The 21,036-nt window shown below is 37.9% G+C and overlaps 4 protein-coding genes across 4 annotated transcripts; 3 read left to right on the forward strand and 1 right to left on the reverse strand.

Annotated features, from left to right (window-relative positions):
* The first annotated feature begins 176 nt into the window (after positions 1 to 176).
* On the forward strand, positions 177 to 3,650 carry LOC139947043 (histone deacetylase complex subunit SAP18-like). The gene is made up of 3 exons (XM_071944868.1): positions 177 to 278; positions 1,876 to 1,982; positions 2,614 to 3,650. The coding sequence occupies exons 1-3, from the start codon at positions 204 to 206 to the stop codon at positions 2,903 to 2,905; spliced, it is 474 nt and encodes a 157-aa protein (XP_071800969.1). The 5' UTR covers positions 177 to 203; the 3' UTR covers positions 2,906 to 3,650.
* A 219-nt stretch (positions 3,651 to 3,869) lies between these two features.
* On the reverse strand, positions 3,870 to 20,808 carry LOC139947040 (acetyl-CoA acetyltransferase, cytosolic-like). The gene is made up of 9 exons (XM_071944865.1): positions 20,631 to 20,808; positions 17,839 to 18,073; positions 17,010 to 17,091; positions 16,418 to 16,535; positions 15,000 to 15,143; positions 14,019 to 14,141; positions 12,520 to 12,674; positions 12,198 to 12,308; positions 3,870 to 5,130 (listed from the first exon to the last, which is right to left on the reverse strand). Exons 1-9 carry the CDS (start codon positions 20,674 to 20,676, stop codon positions 4,963 to 4,965), a joined length of 1,182 nt encoding a protein of 393 aa, XP_071800966.1. The 5' UTR covers positions 20,677 to 20,808; the 3' UTR covers positions 3,870 to 4,962.
* On the forward strand, positions 5,154 to 8,536 carry LOC139947042 (beta-4C adrenergic receptor-like). The gene has a single exon (XM_071944867.1). The coding sequence runs from the start codon at positions 7,513 to 7,515 to the stop codon at positions 8,521 to 8,523; it is 1,011 nt and encodes a 336-aa protein (XP_071800968.1). The 5' UTR covers positions 5,154 to 7,512; the 3' UTR covers positions 8,524 to 8,536.
* On the forward strand, positions 10,450 to 12,150 carry LOC139947041 (beta-4C adrenergic receptor-like). The gene has a single exon (XM_071944866.1). The coding sequence runs from the start codon at positions 10,483 to 10,485 to the stop codon at positions 11,503 to 11,505; it is 1,023 nt and encodes a 340-aa protein (XP_071800967.1). The 5' UTR covers positions 10,450 to 10,482; the 3' UTR covers positions 11,506 to 12,150.
* Positions 20,809 to 21,036: the final 228 nt, after the last annotated feature.

The following is a 21,036-nucleotide window of genomic DNA, read 5'->3' on the forward strand; positions in this document are numbered from 1 at the left end:
CTTAGGCACAAAAAGTAGCTAAGCAAAACAATGCTTACAGAACAATGTTACCAGCCAAACTGCCACGCATATGTATAATTTGTTACTGGTATCCCGCTTATTCTGCTAAGCAATAATTATTTGTGCAGTCGGCGGGAGTCGCGGTTCGAGAAACCGAACAGCGCCCTCTCTTGACAAATTCTTATTCCATCATCAAATCCAAGATGTCGTCGTTCATCGGTTCACGCGTGACAGAAGTCGATAACAAACCCCTCGAAAAACCCGTAGATCGGGAAAAGGTAACATTTCTTTATTAAGTGAAACTTGCTGATGATGTGTTGGGGTAACATGCGTGATTAAAATAACGTATAAGGATGCAATTACACGGGGAAAACGTGATGAACTTTACTTGTGAGGGGGACGCCATTTTTGTTTAGTTTGTTTGTTGTGCGCTTATGAATGGGCCCCTTATGAATTGTGAGTCAGCTTGGTCCCAAATCAACTCGGTCCTAAATCAACTCGGTTCCAGCATCTCGGTACGTCCCCAAGTCAACTCGGTCTCAAGTCGACTAGGTCCCAAGTCAACTCGGTCCCAAGTCAAACTCAAACCGGTCCCAAGCCAAGTCAACTCTCTCTGTTGTCCTATGGTTGACGCCGTCAACAACGGGAAGTCATACGGGAAGTAATCTTATCTATTTAATTGTAGGCCTATGTTTTCTTTGAATTAGAAAAAAATAAGTATAACATTCCGTATGGCGCCACCACTTTTTCACTAATTTTTACAAAAAAGGATATCTCATTGAGGTAAATTAGATACTTTATTATTTCATATCGAATGAAATAGTGGTGGCGCCATACGGAAACTTTTCCAAAAGTAACTATGTCCGTTGCGGGCGTTGACTTTGTACAAGAAACAGGATAAAGTGTACATCGATCTTCGACTTACGGGTATAAATATTCGATGACTTCAATAGTGACCCATTTGTTTCTATAATATTCAACATTCACTTTCGAAAATTACCAATTGTGTTGGCCAATAAGGCAATAAATTTAATTCAACTAAAAAAATAAAATGTCCTCAATTGTCTCTTTGCTTTCAACCAGAGTATTGGTTTCTGTATGGCTCTCAACAATTCATTAATTAAAAAACATGAATAATTGAGTCCTCTTTGATTTCAACTAACTTACATTTAAAATTAGATATATAAAAACAGTACGAATTACATAATTATTATAAAAAAATTAAGGAAATTCATGGTTGGTTAATTATAATATAAAAAAACCTTTCAAGTTACCTTATTATTTATAAGACGAATAAATAATATCCAAAATCTACTAATTAAAAAACTAAAACTATTAAGGAAAGTGTATGGTCGAAAAAATAAATAAAAACCCCCAGTATTGTTAAAATAACTCGGGTTGCGGTCCCTCCCTGCCCTCCTAGCCCTCCCTCCCGCCTGTGCAAGCTTCCCTGTCTTTGGATTGAGTTGACTTGGGACCGAGTTGACTGGGACTGAGTTGGCTTGGTACCGAGTTGACCGGTACCCGTTTTTGCACTGCATGGTTTGTGCGAAAGTTGCGATGGCGTAACCCTCCTCCCGACAGCGGCAACCTCTTTGTACCTTAAATATGCCATCCCAGGGAGATCGCCAAAAAAGGGCTAGATAGCTTATGTAGGTTGGCAGAGCGCCCGCATGTTTATTAGTCTGATTTTCTCTGCACAACAACACACCCCAACCCAAACAATTTTAAACTGCAGTCAGTTTTCATAAGATTTACTCGGTCAGTTTTCCAGTGTATTGTTTTATGTGTCAAAGCTCATCACGTTAAGTTACATATGTTGCCAAGAGATGTTTAAACTAATTAATAACAATGGATTTTTGTGTGATATTTCAGACATGCCCCCTATTGCTGCGAGTGTTTTGCAACTCTGGTCGCCACCACAGGCAAGACGAGTTTGATCGCGGAAGGGTACCACCAAATGAGCTTCAGATCTACACATGGTAAGTAAAATCTTTGGCTGGCAGAGGATATTGTCGTAGAACCTCTGACAACACTAAGCAATATTTGGGACCATTTCACTAGGGACCTTGGTCAGTGCCAACATCATTGTCCGTTCACACAAAATGCAATTTGTAAAAATTTCACAACAACCATGCTCAAATTAAGCAAGGGACACTCGCTAAATTGCTGTCATGTCAAAAGGGGTTTCAGATTTAAGCCATTTCATTGACGCTTACTTCCAATGGCAACCAATCGTCTTCTACTCTATTGCTCACTCAACCCTAATGTGTTAAAAATTGGATAAAATTGATATGCTAGGCCAAGTGATAAGCATTTACTTTGGCCTGAAGTCCTCCTCAATCAGAAAGCTTCCCGAAGAAGATTTTGGTTTTACCTATACTCACCGATATGTGTTAGCACTGTATACTCAGTACTTTTCCGAGCTCTGTGAAAAAAATCACAGGCATATTACTCGGGTGGGATTCAAACCCATGACCGTTGCAATTCTAGAGCAGTGTCCTGCCAACCAGACCACTGAGATTGCCCAGTAGCTAGAGGCAGTTTAATGTAAGATTTGGTTTTACCCATTTGTAGTAATTGAGTTATTCACAAACTTATTCTTTCTTTTAGGACTGATGCCTCATTGAAAGAGCTTTCTAGCCTCGTCAAGGAGGTCAACCCCGAGGCAAGACGCAGAGGGACTTTTTTCAGCTTCGCAATCGTCTCCCCGGACAACAGACGACCAGGCTACCATCTCAACAACATCGGGATGACCTGCTCGGGACGCAAAGGACCCGACGATTCCGTGACTTTGGCGTCGACATCGTTTCAGATCGGGGATTATGTGGACATTGCAATTTCATTGCCGACTAGAGGAGGGGGACCCCCACCCCTCAGAAGAGACAGCTGGGGACGAATGTAGTGTGTAGTCTACCTTAGTTTTTAAAGTATTTTCTATGTTAAGACTTTTTTTAGAGTACTGTAGTCATGTTTTTCCTTTTTGTCACTAAGTTTTTTTCTGATCATTTTGGTTATTTCATCATTGTCAACTGGGCCAAATTTCAAAAAGCTGTAGAAATATTGCTCAACAAATGCTAAGCAGAAATGAGCTGTCACAAAATTGTACCAGTGACAAATTGTACAAGACATTGTAGTGTGGCTGGTGGCTTAATTCTGGTTAGCACAATTAAGCTGTGCTTTTAGCAATTGTTGTGCTTCAGTAGCCATATGAAATCGGGCCCTGATGTAAATAGAGCCCAATAGGCAGGCCATACGGGTGAGAGCCCCGCCAGCCTCCTCGGTACTACTTTAACAACGGACCGCGTCTTCACCGCCTACACGCGGGGCATGGAGCGCTGTTGGCCCCCACGGGTACTCTCCCACGATTGCCTCCGACTCTGCACTTTGCCGTGCTCCCCAGAAAAAGGATTTTAGGTGTTATCTGAGTCTAAGCAACATCAGCAACCATCATGGCACGCTGATTTTGAAGCAATTTACAATGTAAACTATAAAAAACATTGCATAGTTACACGTAAATTTGTTCCCTCCATCCATTCTGTAATCTGTTTTAGACTAACTCCACTAAAAATCATTTTGAAATTTGATTACTTGAATAATGACCAAATTGTTGGTGTAAATAAATACCGAGTTGTAGTGTTTAAATATAAGTTTTTGTTTAAATGAACACATGGTCTTTGTTTGGTCTTTGTTTTCACTTTTGCATCTGTACATATGCAGCAGATGTTTTGCTGAGTTAAATTTCGTAATAAATCAAAAACAAATAACAAATGGTCAATATGTGCTTTTGTTTTACTTCATGATTTGTTTATTTGTTGTCTTCCTACGACAATTATATGTTATATAAAATAAATTTAAAATTAATTAAGCAACATTATTAAAATGTTTGAATTTTAAGGCACTTGAAATACACCAATAAAGGCATTGAGTTAAATGATTGACAGCATATACAACTTTTAGTATTATTCAATTTGGCAGAATGTAATCCACAGGTCCGATCAAAGAAATAGTTTAAAAGTCATAGTGAGGAAAGTTTTATATCAGCTAGGATCAAACTGACTTGCACAGCCCTGAAAACAAATCATTCTCGTTTTAAAACTTAAAATTTTGCCACTAAGCCTGAATTTATTAGATTTTGTTATTTTGATCATTGGGTTCTATTTTTGAAGTTGAAAAGGAGTATGATTTGCCACTCTTAAGAAAGTACAAGCACTAAGCAGTTTTGGAAATTCCTACAGTATCAAACATCTGTACGTGTGGGGTGTTGTGGCCAAGCAATCAAGTGCAGTATACGTAAGTTCTGTTTTTAACAGAATGGGGGTTAAAATCCTTGCTATGGCCCAATTTCACAAAGCAAATAAAAAAATGTGGAGCACCAGTCTCCTAATGCAATTGCAAACCTAATATAATTTTGGCTGGTAACCTGTTTTTTGCTAAGCCAGACTTTTCTGTGAAACAGTTACCTGTGAAGCTGCAATCCACTATATTGCCCCTACACACAAAGCCTGTTGACATGACCAACGCATAATATGTACAGAATCTTGAATGCCAGTTTTTAAAGGCCTGGTCACAAAGAACGATAAAAATGCACGCCCTCGATTGGTTGAGTAAGTATGGGCATATTCTGCGTGAAGCATCTCGACCAATCGAGGGCGTGCATTTTTATCAGTCTCGTTTTCGTTATCGGGACCTGTAACTGACTACAGCTAAGAATTTCAAACGCAGCGAACTGATTCCCCTCTTACTTATAGCAGAAATTGCTAAGCATCCTCTGCTTAAGCAGCTCAATGAAATTGGGCCAAGTCCTTGCCTTTTGAAAACAATACTTAGCATATTAATTAAAGTTGCCGGATTAGGTAAAACTATTTGGATTGGAAGCTTGGAGAAAATATTCTGATGTTCTGTTTTTATAAATTGAATAAATAAATAATCACAATCATAAGAAAAGTTGGAATGGATCTTTTAAACTTGAACACAGACTGCGATTCCCATACCCCCTCCCACACACAACGCAGCCACGCCCTTTTTCCCTCCGGTCTGCTTTAGAGCGTGCAGTAGTGTTACAAGAATGCGTGCACCTGACGCTCCGATTGGATGACCCAGAGCAATGGCGCCCCCGTTGACGTTTACCTAACGAGAAAAAAAAAAAACAAATATTAAAATATTAAAAGAAAAGTAAGGAGACTTGATATTTGGATGGTATCTGGTCCTAAACTACCACTTCCTGACAAACTCAAGAAAAATAACTAAATAATTATTGAATTTTGGTTTTACCCTACACTGATGTGTGTTAGACTGTACATGCATACTCAGTACTTTCCCAAATTCTGTGAAAAAAAGTAAAAAATTAGTATTCTTTATCCCGATGCAAACTTAACATCAATTAAATTAATAATTGTCTATCTGTCTATGAAACAAAGATATCATCAAATGTCCCGTGTACTGTTAAACACAGGCGTGAAGATACCAGTGTAGAAAAGATGATAATAATAATAATATTGAAGTCTTATATAGCGCACGTATCTACCAAACAAGGTACTCAAGGCGCTGAGTATATACAAACTTTCAGAAAGATAAGTTATTGCAGTGATGAATTCTGAGACCCAATTATGTAGCACTTATAAGGGTTTACAAGGTGCTACGGCGCATTAAGCAGCCACAACCAGGAACACCGGGGCGAACCCCTTCTCTTTTTCGATTAAGTGCACCTTGGGTTCTTTTACATGCGTTACACAACACATGGGACCAACTGCTTTACGTCCCATCCGAAGGACGAAGCAATGGTTAAGTGTCTTGCTCAAGGACACAGTGTCACAGCTTGGGATTCGAACCCACACTCTGCTGATCAGAAACACTAGAGTTTGAATTCGGTGCTCTTAACCGCTCGGCCACGACACTTCCATGATGAAGAACTGTTAGTTTTAGATGGGGGAAAACCCCAATTAATATGGGACTAGCACTGTGGCCCATAGGCCTGAAGATACCTGTGTAGAGAAAATGATGAAGAAATATCATTTTGAAGACACTGGACACTATTGGTAATTGTCAAAGCTCAATATGGATCAAATAACAAACCTGTGAGAATTTTAGCTTAACTGGTCGGCGAAGTTGTGAGATAATAATGAGTGAACAATGACTTTTGTCACACGAAGTTGTCTGCGTTTAGATGGTTGATTTTGACACCTCAAGTTCTAAATCTAAGGTCTCGAAATCAAATTCGTGGAAAATTACTTATTTCTCAAAAACTATGGCACTTCAGAGGGAGCCGTTTCTCATAATTTTTATACCATTAACCTCTCCCCATTACTCGTCACCAAGAAAGATTTTACACATATGTAGTTATTTTGAGTATTACCATGTCCACTGCCTTTAATAACCATTCCTCCTTTTTTCAAAGGCAGTCAAGACGCTAAACATTTTTTTTTTTTGGGTGCCCTATTTAACATTGTTGTTCTTTCTGTGGAGCTTCCTTAACATTAATGTGCTCAGATTTGGCCGTCCTGAAAGGTTTTATGCTAATAAAGCAATTCTTCATACTTTCATATTTTTGTTTTTGTTTGTTTGTTTATTACCTTGTTGCTCTGGCAACAACCTAATTATCATTTTAGGGTTACAAGATGTAATACTTTTTTACAGAACACTGATTAAAAAAACAATGAAAACGTCAAACGCCCTTTGATAGGGTGTTTATCTTCACGTTGCTAGATAATATTGGTATAGGAACTAACCATTATAACTGACTTGATTGTGCAGGGAAATTAAGGCAGAACAATTAGAGGATGTTTACATTCCAATCATCTATAAATTCCGCTCCCATTTTGTCTGTCAGTCATAAGAGAGTCTTGCTATTGGATGAGATTAGTCAGAGATGAAACCATCATCCTTGCAGTCAGCAGTGAAAGTGAAGGGCCACAGCAAACTAGCCATTGATATCACTTTTGGATTCTACTTTCCCAACCAGTGTACATGTTTAGAATCACCGCAACACATCAATGGAAACGGTTTAATATTTGACTTGAAGACAGTCTTAAAATATCAAAGAAGCCAAAAATTTACATCAACTAGAATCTGACTGAGAGTCACTGATGCCGTCTGTTAACTCTAGTTTCTCAACCCAAATGATGTTTGGAGTGCAGACCAACTGTGGACTTGAATACAACTGACGAACAGGAATCAAAGCATGAAAGAAGAAGATTGACATTACGAGGCATCGCATTCTCATCTTTTATGCAGTACATTTATAGATTTAATAGCAACATTTGCGTAAACAGCGAAAAAGAACATTGCAAGGAACCCACCGTCAGCTTTCCCCATCAAGATGTGCTCTGTTTTTAGAATGGTAAAAACTGTTTGATTCACACGTGGTTAAAACTTTGTTGCCACCAATTGAGGTACAAGTACAACTTTGCTGCCTTTTGGAAACAAAGCAGTACAATAGAGTCAAGCTTAACAGCAAGTTTTAGAAAGTGTGCTTGGTAATTTTGGCTTAAACTCTCTTTTGATGATTTGAACATGGAATCTACTCAACCTCAGATGGACCAAGAAAACAGCAACGACTCCACAACACAACTACCTAGCATCCATCCCAGCTTCAGCATCTTAAGATGTTTCCTGCTTGTCATAACAACTCTTTTCATCTTAGCACTCAATCCATTCTATCTTCTCATCCTGAGACATGTCAACAGCATCCAAGAAACCACCAAAGTATTCCTGCGAGCCATGACCATTGCCGATATTGGAGTCGGGATTTCAGTTGCCATTCCGGCTACAATTTCTGCATTTTTCAATAATTGGCCATTTGGGGAAGTAGTCTGTTCATTACAACCAACTGCTGGTGCAATTTCTTTCAGTTTAACAATATTTTCCCTGCTGATAGTCACTGTAGATCGTTACATTTCTGTGGTGTATGCCTTGCGCTACCCTTCACTTGTTACTGTCAAGCGAGCGCGTATTGCAGTCTGTTGTGCCGGGGGACTCAGCACATTTATCGCAATTATGAATGGTTTCATAACAACATGGGAAGCTTCTTATGTTCCTGCTTTATTGGTTTGTGAGTCTAAACATTCAAATCAAGACATGTTGTTCACCCAAGTATTTTCCATCATTTCAGTAACGTTTAATCTCTTCATAATAATAACAACCTACATTCGTTTATTTTTAATTTCCCGCCATCACGCTCGGCGTATAGACGTTTTAAATATTGCACTCGATGGTAACCAGCCACCACAACCTCCCCCAAGAACCAACAATAAGTCTCTTCATACAACGCTCTTCATAGTTCTGACATCATTCTTTCTTAATGTCGTACCCATTGTATGCTTTCTTACTGTAGACCGTGATACAAATTCACATGTAGAGATCTTTTATCTGTTCTTTTTGTTGCTGCCCTTGTTGACAAAAAGTTGGGTAAATGGAGTCTGTTATTATCTGAGTAATACTGACTTTCGTCAGACGTCTAACAGACTCCTGAAAACACACTACAAACTTTGCAAATCTAGAATTCTCTTCAACAGAAACCCTTAAGTTTATTATGGGAATGCAGCAGAGTGTAGGTTAGAATCCCGGTCAGGACACTTGTGGCCTAGAGCAAGGCACTTAACAAATAATTTTACTAAAAAAAAAAGTTGGGTAGGTATCGCAGTCTGTTCTACCAGCCAGGCTCCTAGTGGATAAAACCCATGTCAACAGCTTTACATAATTGTGAAGGGGGAAACGCTGTTTCAAACAATGGAGTAGGTTGCAATGTGCCACTGGTGATAGTTGATTTCAACAGCCAAAATCAGTTAAAGGCAGTGGACACTATTGGTAATTATTCAAAATAATTATTAGCATATAAAACCTCACTTGGTAAAGAGTAATGGGGAGAGGTTGGTAGTATAAAACATTGTGAGAAACGGCTCCCTCTGAAGAGGAGTAGTTTTCGAGAAAGAAGTAATTCTCCACGAATTAGATTTCAAGACCTTAAGTTTAGAATTTGAGGTCTCGAAATCAAGCATCTGAAAGCACACAACTTCGTGTGACAAGGGTGTTTTTTTTTCTTTCACAGTTATCTCGCAACTCCGACGACCAATCAAGCTCAAATTTTCACAGTTTTGTTGTTTTATGCATATGTTGAGATACAGCAAGTGAGAAGACTGGTCTTTGACATTTACCAATAGTGTCCACTGTCTTTAAGTGTATCCCTCACCTTGAAGTGGCCATCCGACCCTTTTGATGTTACTGTAGGTGATATTTCATAGAAAAAACTAAATAAACAAAACATACATCTAATGTCTAAAGTGGACTGAATATTGTTAAAGAAAAATAACTTTATCTTACTATGGCCAAATGGACTGCTGTGGAAATTCATATTGGGCTCAATTCAGTTAGCGCAACCGGTATTAACAACAGACCTTTATAGGGTCTTTGAATACCACATTCTAGAAACAAATTATCTCTGAGGGATTGTTGGTACTAGCATCAGCGATCTACGAGATATTAAAAAAAATAACTGACTTTAAATTGATATTGACACAAATTGGTTCCATAAACAGCTTACCTGCGCTTATCATCGAAGACTGATCAACAAGTAATGAAAAATGTCAAACGCTTTTTAACCTCGCTAGATGATATTGGTATTGGAACTAATCAATATAACTGACTTGATTGTGCAGGGAAATTAAGGCAGAACAATTAGAGGCTGTTTACACATCAATCATCTATAAATCCACGCTCCCAAATTTGTCTGTCAGTCACAAGAGAGTCTTGCTATTGGATGAGATTAGTCAGAGATGAAACCATCGTCCTTGCAGTCAGCAGTGAAAGTGAAGGGCATCAACAAACTAGGCATTGATATCAGATCTGGGTTGTACACTTTGCCGACCATGATGATGATGATGTACATATTCAGAATCACCGCAACACATCAATGAAAACTGGTTATAATTGGACTTGAAGCAAATCTTAAAAATATCAAAGAAGCAAAAAGTTGACATTGATAACAATCTTGATGAGAACAAAGTCACCGATGCCGTTTGTTAATTTATCAACCCATATGATGTTTGGAGTGTAGACCAACTGTGGACTTGGAACACAACTGACGAACAGGAATCAAAGCAAGAAAGAAGAAGATTGACATACGAGGCATCTCAGTCCCATCCTTATGCAGTAAGCAGAGACAGGACGAACACTCTACTAAAATTAGTTGTCATCCGCTGAAGGTTCAACTTAAGCTGTAAATTTATAGCTTTATTTGCAACATTTGCGTAAAGAGCGAAAAAGAACATTGCAAGGAACCCACCATCAGCTTTCCCCATCAAAATGTGCTTTGTTTTTAGAATGGTAAAAACTGTTTGATTCACACGTGGTTAAAACTTTGTTGCCACTAATTGAGGTGCAATAATAACTTTGCTGCCTTTTGGAAACAAACCAGTACATTACAGTCAAGCTTAACAGCAAGTGTGCTGGTAATTTTGGCTTATACTCTCTTTTGATGATTTGAAAATGGAATCTACTGAACCTCAGATGGATCAAGAAAACAGCAACGACTCCACAACACCAGGACCTGAGGAGAGCATCCATCCCAGCTTCAGCATCTTAAGATGTTTCCTGCTTGTCATAACAACTCTCCTCATCTTAACACTCAATCCATTCTATCTTCTCATCCTGAGACATGTCAACAGCATCCAAGAAACCACCAAAGTATTCCTGCGAGCCATGACCATTGCCGATATTGGAGTCGGGATTTCAGTTGCCATTCCGGCTACAATTTCTGCATTTTTGGGGGACTGGCCATTCGGGGATGTAGTCTGTACATTACAAGCAGCGGCTAATGTGTTTGTTTACTGTATAGCTTTATTTTTCCTGCTCATAATCACTGTAGATCGTTACATTTCTGTGGTGTATGCCCTGCGCTACCCTTCACTTGTCACTGTGAAGCGAGCGCGTATTGCAGTCTGTTGTGCAGGGGGACTCAGCACATTAATCCCAATTGTGAATGGTTTCATAACAACATGGGAAACTTTGTATTTGCCTCCTGCATTGGTATGCGAGTTTAAACTTTCAAATCAAAACACTAGTAACATCTACACCAAAGTATTTTTTACCATTTTAATAACATTTAGTCTCCTTGTAGTTTTCATGACCTACATTCGTTTATTTTTAATTTCCCGCCATCACGCTCGGCAGATAGAAGCTCTAAATATTGCACTCGGTGGTAACCAGCCGCCACAACCTCCCCCAAGAACCAACAATAAGTCTCTTCAAACAACCCTCTTCATAGTTCTGACATCTTTCTTTCTTAATGTCGTACCCATTGTATGCTATATTACTTTAGACACTGATACAAATTCACATGTAGAGATCTTTTATCTGTTCTTTTTGTTGCTGCCCTTGTTGACACAAAGTTGGGTAAACGGAATCTGTTATTATCTGAGTAATACCGACTTTCGTCAGACTGCTAACAGACTCCTGAAAACACACTACCAACTTTGCAAAAACCACATTCCATTCAACGGAAACACTTAAACGCACTGGAAACCTTTAGTATATTGGCAAAGACCAGTATTCTCACTTGGTGCATCTCAACATGTGCATAAAATAACGTGTGAAAATTTGGGCTCAAACGATCAATTATTGGTCATCGATGTTGGAAGAAAATAATGAAAGATAAAACACACTTGTTGCACAAACGTGTGTTTTATTATTTGAGAGGGAAATTACCTCTTTCTCCAAACTGTGTTACTTCAGAGGGAGCCGTTTCCCACAATGTTTGATACTATCAACAGCTCTCTATCACTCGTTACCAAGAAAGTTTTTATGATTATAATTATTTTGAAGTTATTTCAAAGCCAGTGGACACTTTCAGTAAACAGTGTTGTCCAAGGCCCACACTTTGTGTATCACAACTTATATATAAAATAACAAACCTGTGAAAATTATGGCTCAATCGGTCATCGGAGTCGGTAGAAAATAATGGGAAAACCGCCCCTTGTTTCCGCATGTTTAGCTGTGTCATGACATGTGTTTACTATAAATCCGTAATTCTCAAAGTCGAGAATTGATAATTGTTTTAATGTTTTCTCAAAAGTAAAGCATTTCATGGAATAATACTTCAAGAGAAGTATTTTACCATTACCTTCTGTAAATTATTTGTAAATCTGTGAACCTTTATTTTTTTTCTGTTCCAAAAGTGCATAACGGCTTTAAGCTGGTCTTACCTTGGATTGATCTAAGCCAAGCTCCTTGATTACTGCCAGGGATTGAGCGGCAAAAGCCTCGTTCAACTCAAACAAATCCACATCAGAGATGCTCCATCCAGCCTTCTCCAACTGAAAACAAAGACGGTATCAAATAAAATGTAATTTATTGCACATTTCCATCTATTGAAATGGGACATATTCTTTTAATTTGGTTTATCATTTTATAATAATTTTTTGGGTGTAATTTGCGAGAGGATGTATGTTTTATTGCAAATAAAAATTTTGCTCTTGAGGAAAGGAAAACAATAAAACAGCTTGGAAAAGTGAAATTTTGACTCACAGCTTTCTTGATGGCGGGTATTGGTCCGGTTCCCATGACGCTGGGGTCAACCCCTGCTTGACCCCAGTTGACAATGGATGCTAAGGGAGTAACCCCTCGCTTTGTGGCATCAGACTTCTTCATCAGGACGAAAGCAGCTGCTCCATCATTGATACCTTATGGAATAGTGAAGGAAAAAAAACCGTCACTTTCGCAATTTGTGTTGAGCAAAGACAAATTTACTAGGGCGAGATTTGAACCAACGACCTCCAGATTAATGTGCAGGCGCTCTACCAACTGAGCTATCACGGCAGTGACAGTTACATGGCTTCTGCCTGGCACCCAGAATAAATATATAGGCCTATTGACAAAATAGGAAGACTGTCAACATAAATGGAGGTGGAGCGACAGAATGTAAATCCGGAGGTAACTGGTAATTGGTTAAAATCCCAATTTTTCTTTGTTCAACCCCAATTAATATAAATTTACCCAGTCAGTTTCCCCTGTGGTTTATTATCTGATAATTTTTTTTTGCTTGACACGAATATGACAAACTATAAATTTCTGTGGGCACACCAATATTTTAAATTAGTAAGTTAAGCTTCTTCTTTTTTTTCATTTTGACTGGTAAGCTGTAATAGTAATCTGGAGACACAAAAATAACTATACTGAAAATACAAGGCATTTATTGTAAGGAGCTTTATGTAAAAAATACCCACAAGTGGATCGCAGTAAACACTCCAACAACTTGACAATAATAATAATACTTAAAAATAAAATGTAAAGTTTACTTAAAGTCGACAGAGGCTTAGCTAAGAACAAACTTAAAAAAAAAAATAAAAAAAACTGATTTAAACTAAAAAAGCAAGTTGAAAAAACATGAAGAAAACAAAAATATAATAGAAAGTTACCAATGCATTGGACACAAATAAATTATAACAACTACTAACTACATGTACATTAAAATAATCATGGAAAATGCAACACGGAAAAACTTTTAAGTAAGTTCAGGTACATGAAATATCAGGAGAACTACAAGCCATATTGAAAGATATAAACACCAACATGAAAACAAATACAATTGTAACAACTATGCAGACGTTTGTAAAGTAAGAAATGGAAGCCACTCAAAAAGAACAAAGAGTAATTATAAGTAACACCCGTTTCAGACAGGTGCTCCAGTGTCTCGCGCCGAACCAGTTAGGACAGTTAGGAGCGACTGAACGCGCTAACACTCAAAAGATCAACTGTTGCAGTCGTTTGGAATGACTCTGGAGCCCCTTGGTTTCAGACGTCGATCTTGCCATGAGCCGAACCTAAAATGTAAATGTTATGTTAAGTTTGACCGTATAAAACCAAAATTTAATTGGGTCGACCGTCTATTTGGTTCGACGCGACTCTGGAGCGCCTGTCTGAACCGGGTGTAATAAAGTCAAGCCAAAAATAAATGAGTGCTCAATGTTTGGGGTAAGATCAATGGTTTAAAGAAGCTACGCAATAATTATCAAATTTGGTTTTACCTGATGCATTGCCAGCGGTGACCGTCCCTGTGCCATCTTTAAGGAATGCTGGTCTAAGTTTTGTAAAGTTATCGAGAACGCAACCTTTCCTTGGAAACTCGTCCTGCTTCACAACCGTACTCCCTGAGGAAAAAAATCACAATTCATTCAAACAGACATTATGAAGTATTTCTCATTAAACAAGTTTCTTTAAAAAGAAACACACATTATAAAATTGTGAATATAACCACTTCACATCAAAAACATATTTTCCCGCTAAACTTTTCCAAATTGGATTATGGTTGACAACTTCGATGACAAATTAAGTCCAATTTTTTTTACAGAGTTGTTATTTTTATGCATACGTTTGGATACACCAAGTGAGAATACTGGTCTTTGACAATTACCAAAGGTGACCAGGGGTGGATTTCACAAAGAGTTAGGACTAGTCTTATCTCGAGTTAGGCCGAGTTACTAGTCCTAACTTAGGACTAGCTGTACATTTTTGACATCTCTTAGGACTAGTCCTAAGTTAGGACTAGTCCTAACTCTTTGTGAAATCGACCCCAGTACCTTTAAGTCAGAGGGTCATTGAGACAAACACTTTCTCAGCAATAAAATGTTGCTATGGTTGCCCCCGCCCAAAAAATAAATAAAAAAATAATAATCATATTAAATAAATAAATAATATCATAGAGAGGAATGAGAAATTCCGGAGTGACATGTTGGTCCTGTGTGTTGTGTAACGAACGTAAGATTACTCAGATCGTAAAAAGAAAGGGGTTCCCCTCGGTATTTCTGGTTTGATTGAATGCACGTTGTGTTACAGTACCTTCTAAACCATTGCACAGTGCTATTTAGAAATAGGTCTCATACTTCAAACTTCAAAAACATAGCCCCCCCATAATACCTTGCAGGACAAAATACTGAGCGCTTTGATAAGGGTGTGATAAAGCGCTATATGAGAAACCAGTCTTAAATTTTTGAATTAAAAAAATCTACCTTTTCTGTGAGTGACTGTTACTGGCACTATCTCCTCATCAAACGCTCCTTTTGTCTGCGCTGCTTCACAGCGAAGTTGAGACGTCAGGGCGAACTCATCCTGTTCTTGTCTTGAGATGTTCCATTTCTTGGCTACATTCTCCGCTGAGGAAAAAGTTCACACCAGGTCAACTAGATGTTACATTTGCATCAGGGATAAATATTGTTGTTTTGTTTTTACACCAATTTGTGTACGTACCTAGCCTATACTCGGTACTTATTTTTTAAAGGAACACGTTGCCTTGGATCGGTCGAGTTGGTCTTTGAAAAGCGTTTGTAACCGTTTTTTTTATAAAATGCATATGGGTAGAAAGATGTTGTAAAAGTAGAATACAATGATCCACACAAACATGCCTCGAAATTGCGTGGTTTTCCTTTTACCTCGTCGACTAACACGTCGGCCATTTATGGGGGTCAAAATTTTGACTCCCATAAATGGCCGACCATGTTAGTTCGCACAGTAGAAGGAAAACCACGCAATTTCGAGGCAAACTTGTGTGGATCATTGTATTCTACTTTTAAAACATCTTTCCAACCATATGCATTTTATAAAAAACGGTTACAAACGCTTTTGTTTTGACCAACTCGTCCGATCCAAGGCAACGTGTTCCTTTAACAAGCGTGCACGCAAAGTGGTCACTTTTTGGAGCCAATCAGCGTTGTTTCTCATTACATCCCTATCAGAGTTGGTGACAAGAGGTATTGATACGGTGCGCTGCTTAGACATGTAAAAAGAGACCTTAGGTTGCGTCTAACTCAAAGGTACTTCAGTTAGTACCGGATGCAACTGCCCTTTGAAATAAAAAGAGGAAAATATTCAAAGGCACAACGCAAGTGCAGAGCGAGGCAGTCAAAACGCCACGGGACATGATACCCACAATGGTACCCTAGAAAATGTTGAGGTTCATTATGCTCTTAGGTGCATTTTTAGCATGTACTAGGCTTATTTTACATGATTGTAGTCAGATAGTAGTACACTGTTGTTGCCAGGCATATACATGTATTAGGCGAAAAGCAAAAAAAAAATCTGGGAAAAAAATAATAATGAAAGAAAAAAACACCCTTGTCACACAAAGTTGTGTACTTTCAGATGCTTGGTTTTGACACCTCAAATTCTAAATCCGAGGTCTCAAAATAAAATTTGTGGTAAATAACTTCTTTCTCGAAAACTGCTCTACTTCAGAGGGAGCCGTTTCTCATAATCTTTTAAACTATCAAACTCTCCCATTACTCGTTACCAAGTAAGGTTTTATGATAATAATTATTTTGAGTAACTACCAATAGTGTCCACTGCCTTTAAGGTCACTTTTCTGCGAGTCCTTGGTGACTTCACAACCAGAATAAATAAATGAAATGAAAAGTTTCATCCCAACACTAACCTGTGATTCCCATGTGATATTTATGGAATGCGTCAACTAAACCATCAGACATCATGATGTCTACCAGTGAAGTGTCTCCAAACTTGACACCGTTTCTCATATGGACAGCGTGAGGTGCCTGAGAACCAATGAAGAATTTCAAAAAACAGTATTTACACAATCACATAAAGACAGGAAGAGGTAACTGCTTAGCACACCACAAATTCTGAATATGAGGGAAGAGTTCTTTCAAATGTATCTGGTCTAGACTCACATCAAAATCCTCCAAAACCATGGAATGAATTTTGGGAGGTAATTTTGTTTTGTTTTAAGATTTTGCTCTGAGATTACACCTTGCTTGGATTGCTCTCAGTTAAATCGAGTGGGTGCAGTCCCAAATCCATCAAAATCCTTCAAAACTATGGAATGGATTTTGGTAGGTAAGTTTTTATTAAAAAGATTCCTGTCTAAAAAAAACACCTTGCTGGGAATGCTTTGAGTTAAATCAAGTGATGATTTGTTGGTGCAGTCCCAAATCCATCAAAATCCTTCAGAACCAAGGAATGGATTTGGGAGGTAAATTTTCATGAAACATTTCGCTCTGAGAACCCACCTTACTCATGCTTTCCTGACCACCTGCAACAACAACGGTCGCATCACCGCACTGTATAGCTTGGGTACCAAGAACAACAGATCTGAAAACAGAACCCCCAAAGCAAACACCATGTTATTCATGTAGTCAACAATAATCCTTGGCTTTCAGATGGAATTTATTTGTGAAGCAAAAACTACAACACGAAATGTGACCCGCTACCTGAAAATGAGTCAGATGTTGACAATTTCAAGAATTGAGTTGTATGCATGGCTGGAAAGAACACACCAGCAGCAGTAATTTGGTATTGATAAGTCTAAGCTTTGGGGTGTGTCGCGTTGCTGAGTTACTCCTGTTTGAAATGAGCATATACGTAATTTTTTATGCAAAACGAATTACAAGTAAAGTGACAATTCAAACTATCATTGCCTGCGAAAGAATACAAATAAGACATTAGTATGATCACAAAATTGCTGTTTTCATAGCATTATAGCCTAGAGGTAAGTGTTCTCAAGGTTAACCATGCAAATAAAGATGTTAAAAAGTAAAAAAAAAAAAAAAAAAATTCTTATTAAACTGTCCATAACTGAATAATGCATTGGGCGACATCTGACTCATTTTCACGTAGCTGGTCACAAATTGCCAAATTTTATATATATTTTATAATGTGGGTGTCCTGAGGAGAGATGCTGGGGCAAAGACCACAACAGAGTTGGCTGCCTGCATAACGAACAGGCAAGATGGACACGCCGCCAGGAATCCCGCCTGCAGGCGACATGAATGATATGACATCACAAGCACAAAACAGCGCCCTCATTGGACGGCATAGAATTTTATTTCTTAAGCTTACCTTAGGCCTGATCCACAGAGCATATTGACACCACATGCTGGCACAGTAACAGGTATCCCAGCATTTACACTGGCTTGTCTCGCTGGGTTCTGACCTTCGGATGCTGTGAGAACTTGACCCAAAATGACCTCTGACACATCGTCAGCATTGACCTTTGCCCTCTGTAGAGCCTCTTTGATGACGATGGTTCCGAGCTGGTTTGCAGCGAGGGAGGAGAGTTCACCATTGATAGAACCTATAAGAGGAAATCAAGAATGCAGTCTTAGTGTGATTTTCTTGTTATTAGCTTTTTAATCGTTGTCCTTTTTAAGAGTTGTACTTTTTTTTTTTTTTTTTTTGGGGGGGGGGTGTTGTATATTTAAGTATTGTCATGGACTGTCATGCCCATACCATAATGTAGATTGCATAGAATGGACGCAAATCTAAAGCAGTAAATCAGTAATATAAATTATTTCAAACAAAAAAGAACAAACAATTTTTTATTAACCAGAGCTTCCAACTCTCCCTGATTCTGCAGAAAGTTCCCAGAAATAAGAATATTCTATTTTCCCCTGTGATAAACAAATTTGAAAAGCTACCCGATTAACATTGTAACTAGGGAAAATCTAAATATCCCTCTGACTGTTTTACAAAATATCCCTGATTGCGCGTTTGGAGAAATGAGAACTATGATTTCAATTGTCAACCATTTTAAAGGCACTGGACACTATTGGTAACTACTCAAAATAATTGTTAGCATAAACATTGCTTAGTAATGAGTAATCTAAGCTTTTTAAGTACTATTTATTTTGGTCTACAATGTACTTTATTTTAAGCATTGTCTTACTGCACTAGAATAAAGTTTTATCTGTTTATTTAATGCCTATTTACAATAAATGGTTACTAGTCCTTTGTTGAGGTTTATCTCTCTCTCTTAAGTTACATTTATTTTAGGATCATACTATTTACTTTTTATCTGATAAACCCTTCCTGGAAGAATCTAGGTCGAGGTTTAAAATTAATGATCTCTTCAAAAACCAATCTGATCAACCATCAACCATCTGATCTGATCAACCATTAACAAGGTTATTATAGGGCACATAGGTTTTTGTGGATTTCAAGTGGGTTAAATTGTATTTTACGGCTCTGTGAGAGAAATTTATTTATTTTTAGGGTCTATGTAACTTTTGTAGGACAAAAAACACAATGTCCACAGATTTACACTAAACTTACACAGTTTGAAGATAATGATAGTAGAAATATTACGTGCTGAGGTGCTGTAGTTTTGGGGAAACGAGTAAAACCATGTCATGAAAATAATTTTCTTCTCATGAGACGAAAATTATTTTAATCATTTACAAACGTATTTTCATGACATTTTTTACTCATTTCTCAAAAACTACAGCACCTCAGTAAGTAATATTTGAAGGGAAGCTTTCCACTATCATTATCTTCAAACCCTGTAAAGGTATCCAAATCCTTTAATAAAGGCAAAGTAAAGTTTTTTTAAATTATCTCAGTTAAAAGCCATTGGACCCTTTCGGTAAACAGTGTTGTCCAAGGCCCACACTTTGTGTACCACAGCTTCTATGTCAAATAACAAACCTGTGAAAATTTAGGCTCAATCGGTCATCGGAGTCGGGAGAAAACAACGGAAAACGCCACCCTTGTTTCCGTGCGTTTCGCCGTGTCATGACATGTGTTAAAAATAAATCCGTAATTCTCGTTAACGAGAATTTATACTGTTTTGCTGTTTTCTCAAAAAGTAAAGCATTTCATGGAATAATATTTCAAGAGAAGTCTTTCACCATTGCCTTCTGTAAACCCTGTAAGTTATTTGTAAATCTGTGAACTTTTATTATTTTTCTGAACCGAAAGGGTCCAAGCCATTGTTTAAATCCCATAAAAAAACTATATGAAAATTTTCTTTCAAAAAATCTGGAACAAAAACATTTTGTCCATGCAGGAAGAATTATCCATACACAATGTGTACATTGTCTTACTTAGTGAAAACTGCCAAAGACTTCTTGATTATAATAGTAATAAAACCATGTTCTTGTTTCTCTTGACAAACTTGTAACTTTAATTTATTTCTTTAGTTGATCAAATGTTCAAAACAGATTGTAATTTTGTACCGCAAGATTTGTTTTGGGTGGACAATTATTTAGCACAATTATGGTTATCTGAAAACACAGTTTGCCCGACTTGCAAATGTGTGGGTTGAATGTAAACTGCAAAATGAAAGAGGGTACCCTTTTATGTCACAAAATAAATGACCATACTACATCATGTACATCTGCAACTTCCGAAAGAAAGATTTCTACGAAATTATGCTGGCATACCAGCACAACTAGAGTTACTTGCTTTTTTAGTCAATTAATACTAACAGACAATCTTTGTCTGGTTTTGATTTTAAAATGATAGTTATTTCTAAATTTCACTTAGTTTTGATGATGCAGTGATAATGATATGATGACGAGAAGAAAACGTTGATTTCTTCAGCACATATTCTCATTTTATCCCAGTAGGCTCCCCTTCCCCAGTAGGCCTATTTGCATTTGACACTGGACTACACAGTAGTTTTAGTGTCCGGCCAGTAAACTCATCGTAGTAGTAGCTGAATTAAAACTACAATTCTACCTCCATGGCTCAAGTTAGAGAAGGACAAGAACTCAACCAACTTAATATAATAAGGAGACAATTTGTTGAATAATGAATGAATGGCATGCTTTGCTTCAATTTTCAATGCAAATCTGTAGGTTGTAAATTTAAAATAAATGTAAGTTTTACTGTTAACAACCAGCTATTCTTACCAATTGGAGTTCGAACCGCTGAAACAATCACTACAGGGTCAGCCATCTCTAAAGCAAGTCACAAGAAAGAATACCACTGAATAGTTGTTCGTGTGTGTGCAGCAGGACGACAACTGTATCTTCGATGAGGTGATTTACGTCTAGCAATGGCAAGATCACGTTGTTTATGTGTGTGTGGTGTTTTGGTGTGCATGTGGGAGGGGCATGCAGCAGCATTGGATGATCGCTAGCTATAAAGCGCCAAATGGGCAAAAAACTCACATACGAAACCAACCGTGCCGGGTGAAGTTTAAATTATGATGCAAAACAAGTAAAGGAACTGATTATGTAATTTTCGTTGTTAATATTGTTCACCTATTTGGCCATTGATACAAGAAAACAACATTCATCAGACATTTAAAGCACC

This window comes from Asterias amurensis, chromosome 14, assembly GCF_032118995.1.
Source record: "Asterias amurensis chromosome 14, ASM3211899v1".
Classification (NCBI taxonomy): Eukaryota; Metazoa; Echinodermata; class Asteroidea; order Forcipulatida; family Asteriidae; genus Asterias; species Asterias amurensis.